This window comes from Mastomys coucha, unplaced genomic scaffold (assembly GCF_008632895.1).
Source record: "Mastomys coucha isolate ucsf_1 unplaced genomic scaffold, UCSF_Mcou_1 pScaffold3, whole genome shotgun sequence".
NCBI lineage: Eukaryota > Metazoa > Chordata > Mammalia > Rodentia > Muridae > Mastomys > Mastomys coucha.
Window position 1 is genome coordinate 7,403,610 of NW_022196909.1, and position 5,773 is coordinate 7,409,382.

General features: G+C 42.6%; 1 protein-coding gene across 9 annotated transcripts in view; it reads left to right on the forward strand.

Moving 5' to 3' along the window:
* Ak9 (adenylate kinase 9) overlaps window positions 1–5,773 on the forward strand; it is a 137,443-nt gene that overhangs the window by 6,244 nt on the left and 125,426 nt on the right. For all 9 annotated transcript variants that reach the window (XR_004112534.1, XM_031348417.1, XM_031348419.1 and 6 more), the window contains 4 exons: window positions 289–416; window positions 2,554–2,617; window positions 5,325–5,377; window positions 5,475–5,571. Coding sequence is in view for 8 of the 9 variants with exons in the window: in XM_031348417.1 (XP_031204277.1) it covers window positions 300–416; window positions 2,554–2,617; window positions 5,325–5,377; window positions 5,475–5,571 (331 nt within the window). In the remaining variant the exon portion in view is untranslated. The remainder of the gene's footprint in view (window positions 1–288; window positions 417–2,553; window positions 2,618–5,324; window positions 5,378–5,474; window positions 5,572–5,773) is intronic.

A 5,773-nucleotide genomic window follows, 5' to 3' on the forward strand; every position in this document is an offset into this window, starting at 1 on the left:
GAATCATGGCCTTCAGCTTTCCCTTGTCTACTGCGGTGTCTTGAATCATGGCCTTCAGCTTTCCCTTGCCTACTGCGGTGTCTTGAATCATGGCCTTCAGCTTTTCCTTGCCTACTGCGGTGTTTTGAATCATGACCTTCAGCTTTTCCTTGTCTACTGCGGTGTCTTGAATCATGACCTTCAGCTTTCCCTTGTCTACTGCGGTGTCTTGAATCATGGCCTTCAGCTTTTCCTTGTCTACTGCAGTGTCTTGAATCATGACCTTCAGCTTTTCCTTGTCTATTGCAGTGTCTTGAATCATGGCGTCTGAAGAAAAGCCAGAAGAACATCCATTTGCAGACATCTTTAATGAAGATGAAACTGACAGGAACTGTTTGCTGTCCAAACCAGCTTGCTTTATTATATTTGGAAAACCTGTAAGTTATCTCTCCTAACATTTAGGTTTTTTGTTTGTTTTAAAAATCTCAATCTCATATTAGCATACAAGAATGGAATCCACAAAGTATGTTTTTTTCTTTTTAGTGTCTGACAGATTTTCATAATATTACTTCAACTCTGATATAATACTAGTTTGGAGTTCATAACTGTCTCTCTTACACTGTATTAACATTTGTTTTAATATTATATGGAAATAACTTATCAAAACTCTATACCACGTGATTGTTGCTGGTTTGAGGTCTAAGGTTATTTCAGATTTTATTTGGATGTAACGTTTACTTACAAACATGTCATGAGGTTCTCTGGATGCATAAACAGGGATGTTTACCACAGGGAGGCGCTGGGGGGCGGAGTCAGTGACCATGGGGTATGTTAGAGAAGCAACTGTCATCTTCACACAACGGGAGGAACCAGAGGGGCTGCTGAAAGGCTGCTGTAAGACTGCTGTAAGGCTGTAAGGCTGTAAGGCTGCTGTAAAGCTGTAAGGCTGCTGTAAGGCTGCTGTAAGGCTGTAAGGCTGTAAGGCTGTAAGGCTGCTGTAAGGCTGTAAGGCTGCTGTAAGGCTGTAAGGCTGCTGTAAGGCTGTAAGGCTGTAAGGCTGTAAAGCTGCTGTAAGGCTGTAAAGCTGTTGTGAGGCTGCTGTAAGGCTGTAAGGCTGCTGTAAGGCTGCTGTAAGGCTGCTGTAAGGCTGCTGTAAGGCTGTAAGGCTGTAAGGCTGTAAGGCTGTAAGGCTGCTGTAAGGCTGCTGTAAGGCTGTAAGGCTGTAAGGCTGCTGTAAGGCTGTAAGGCTGTAAGGCTGTAAAGCTGCTGTAAGGCTGTAAGGCTGTAAGGCTGCTGTAAGGCTGCTGTAAGGCTGCTGTAAGGCTGCTGTAAGGCTGTAAGGCTGTAAGGCTGTAAGGCTGCTGTAAGGCTGTAAGGCTGTAAGGCTGTAAGGCTGTTGTGAGGCTGCTGTAAGGCTGCTGTAAGGCTGCTGTAAGGCTGCTGTAAGGCTGTAAGGATGTAAGGCTGCTGTAAGGCTGTAAGGCTGCTGTAAGGCTGTAAGGCTGCTGTAAGGCTGTAAGGCTGCTGTAAGGCTGTAAGGCTGCTGTAAGGCTGCTGTAAGGCTGTAAAGCTGTTGTGAGGCTGCTGTAAGGCTGTAAGGCTGCTGTAAGGCTGTAAGGCTGTTGTAAGGCTGTTGTAAGGCTGTTGTAAGGCTTGTAGGCTGCTGTAGAAAGGAGCCCCATGTGAGTTCGGATTTTAGCCACAGAGCTACTCAGTGGTTAGAGGACAGGGCTGCTCATTAGGGAACTTCAGAACAGCAGCAGCAATGGAATCCCATCTGTAGCTTACTCTCTGATAGGAACCAAGGAATATTTACATAATTTCCATTATGTGTCTGGAGACGTCACCACCGATGTCATCCAGACACAAATATCACCTCACAGGAACAGCTTTTGAGCTTTGAAATGCGATGTTCTTCCAAGGCTGCAGTTACAGGATCTCACCCGCCCTTGGCCTTCGCTGAATGAATGAGCTGAGGCTGCTTGTCACCGCAGCTTGGGAGGCTGAGGCAGGAGGGTCACAACCTTAAAGCCTGCTCTGAGTGAGTTCAAGGCCAACCTTGAAAGCTGACTGAGCCTGCATCTCAGAATAGGGACTGACTGCATGCCCCATGATCCTGCTCAGTGGAAGGTTCTCACCTGCAGAGGCACAATGTGTCCAACCCCAGTACTGTAAAAAGAAGAGGAAAGAAAGAAAATATTAAATGGAAGTCACCAAAATTTCCATTTTCTTCTAGAAAGAAAGTAAAATGACAAAATCTCAATTATTTTATAATACTTAATAATTAAGATTATAAATGTTTGCAATATCCTGATGGCATACTTTCCTAATTTCAGGTATAGTTTCCTAATTTCCTTAAATAATAACATACTTTAAAAGTTCAGGATATGTAGTATATATAAGAATTAGTGGAAAAAATGAAGTTCTAAATATATAGGGCTCCCTTCATTTTGTAGGTAAATATTTATGTAATATTAGCCATCAATTCCTTAATGGAATTCCTTAAGTTGGTGCCTCTGCTTAACCATGGAATGAACATTTTGTTGTATTTTAAATAGCATTTTTCTTTTAAAGGGGGCTGGCAAGACAACGTTAGCCCGTAACATAGCACAGGCATGGAGATGTATCCGGGTTGAAGGTAAATTTGATTTTTTTCTCTATATTTTAGTATGAATAATTTTAAAGGTCATATAAAATGGAACTACTTGATGAACACCCATCTAAGATTCCATAATTTATATTTTGTTGTATTTCCTTCTTAACTCATCTGCCCACCTGACAAATACTAACTTTCTAATAGCATTAAACCAGCCATGTTTATTAAATATGTTTGGCTCTGCCTTTCCTCTAAATGTCTATTTCCATCAGAACTGTTTATGTGTGTGTGTGTGAGAGAGTGTCTTATTAAAGAATGAGAAGAGAAAGCTGAAACCTTTCTTCAGAGCGCTTCCTGGGACTACTTTACTACTGTTATTAAAAACGTGTATTTTGTTTTTGTTTTTGTTTTTTTTTTTTTTGTTTTTCAAGACAGGGTTTCTCTGTGTAGCCCTGGCTAGCTGGCTGTCCTAGAACTCACTCTGTAGACCAGGCTGGCCTCAAACTCAAAAATCCACCTGCCTCTGCCTCTCAAATGCTGGGATCAAAGGCATGCACCACCACTGCCCAGCTTAAAAAGGTGTATTTTTTATTTATATATTTCCTTACATTTTCTGCAATATGTAAGACAGCAGATTGATGTGTGTGCACACAGACACACACACACACACCACAGATAGACACACACAGCCACATATACAGACATACATATACCACACACAGACATACCACACACACACAGACACATACACACCACACACACAAACACACCATACACGCAGACACACACACCACATACATAGACACACACACACCACACACACACACACAGAGACACCACACACACACACAAACCACACACAAACACAAACCACACACAACCACACACACACACACACACACACACACACACATACATATACACACATCCTTCTTATTAGAAGCTATTTATTTCCTAATAGAAAAGTAAGAAAAAAATAAATAGGAAACTCATCCCGAAGGCAGTGAGGAGATGGCTCAGTCAGTAGAGTGCTTGTCACACAAGTACATAAGTGTGGGGACCTGAGTTCCATCCCCAACATGCATGCACACAACCAGCCTGGTATGGTGGCACGTGCTTACGATCCTGTGCTGGGTAGGTAGAGGGAGGAGGATCCCTAGAGCTCACTGGCCAGCCAGCCTCGCCTAGGTGGCTGGAGAGCCCCATGCCCTGCCTACAAGATGGATAGATCCTGAGGAAGAAGACCTGAGACCGATCTCTAGCGTTCACGTATCATGTGCTCACATATACACATGTGTGCACGCATACATACATACATATACACAGTGCACACACATACACAGGTATACACACAGCACACACACATGTACACACACAACACTCATAAAAGCAGAACCAAATTTAAGCAATATAAGAAAGAAAAAAATAACCTCATATCATTAAAAATAATTCACACTGATTCGCATTTGCCTCACAAGTTGGTGAACCACTAACCCCACAGAAATAATGCAGTCATTGTTGGCAAGGATGTTATGAGATGGGAATTCTGCATTCCATCTGTGTAACTGAGATGCCACAGGTTTTGTATGTGTGTGTAGTTGAACAGCCTCATAACTCGGAGCACACTCACATAGAACTCCAAAACGTTCCCCCTTTTAAGAAAAGATTTATTTTTCTTTTATGTGAACGGGTGTTTTGCCTGATGGAAGAGCACCCAGTGGAATGGTGGAAGCCTGACCTCATTCTTTAAGGCTTCCTAAACATAAACTTTTGAATTAAAACCAAACAAAAAAGAGGTGGCCCATAGAGGTTTAGAGGAAAGGCAGAGCCAAACACATTTAACAAACATGACTGGGTTGATGCTATTAGAAAGTTAGTATTCATCAGATGAGTGATGAAGGAAACATGACAAAGTACGTGCACCACTTGTGTGCCTGTTCCTGACGAGGCCAGAGGAGAGATAAGAGTTCCTCCGGAACTGGAGTTACAGATGGCTCTGAGCCACCACGTGGGTCCTCTACAAGAGTAGCCACCTCTGTAGCTTTTTTTTTTTTTAATTAAAAAGTTTATGTTTAGAAAGTCTTAAAGGATGGGATCCCACCATTTCACTGGGCTCTCTTCCATCTGAGAATGGCATATTTCTGGCATTCTCTGGGTTCCTTTTTTAATTATTAAAATTTATTCATCTATGTATATGAGTACTCTGACATACATATATACTTCAGCCTGCCAAAAGTGGGATCAAATCAAACAGATGGTTGTGAGCCACCGTGTGATTGCTGGGAATTGAACTCAGAACCTCTTGAAGAGGCAGTGTTCTTAACCACTGAGCCATCTCTCCAGCCCGGCGGGGCTCTTCTTTGACTAGGACATAAAAGAATCTACACTGATGATACTGCTGTGTACTTTTGTGTGATGCAAGACAATTTACAACTGTCACCACCACCACCTTTCGTCCCTGGGTCCACTGCTTCCCACAGAGCAGTCACCCAAGGCCTGACGGTGTTTAGGGAGTAACTCCACTAAGATTGCTGAGTTGGTGGAGTGGCCAACACAAGCTCTCTGCAGAACAGTCTATCACCTGCTTTGTCTAACCTTAAACGATGTAACATGCATTAATATGCTTTGTAAATTCTTAGATGACACTCCCACATTATCTTTGCTACCAGGTACTGAACATTCAGAAAAGGTTTCTTACTTTAGCAATCCAAGTATCAGCTTGCACTCATATTTTGAACTCCTGTTTTAGCTTTATCGGTTTTGGAAGAGTACGCTGCCGCTGAGAACGAGACCGGAGCTATGGTGAGCAAATCTTCATTTAAAGGGACTACGGTAACCCCAAAATTATGAAGCCCGGATAGAAAGTCACAGTAATGCAGAACATCTGTGCTTATTCTAGCTGCAGTCACTGCTGATGAGCGGTCACAGTGTCCCAGACGAGCTGGTCACAAAGTTGATGCTAGAGAAGATCAAGTCTCCAGAAGTTGCTCACTTCGGTATGACTGCACGCGTGCACGTGTGACTGACTTCCTCTTCCCACAGCCCCTACTGAGCTGAGTATCCCAGAAAGATTCAAGTGCAGTTTGGGTTTAATCCTCTAATGTCCACAGTTACTTTTTATTTTCTTTTCTTTTATTTTATTTTAGATATTTTCTTTATTTACATGCGAATTTCTCCATTCCCAGTTTCCCCTCCAAA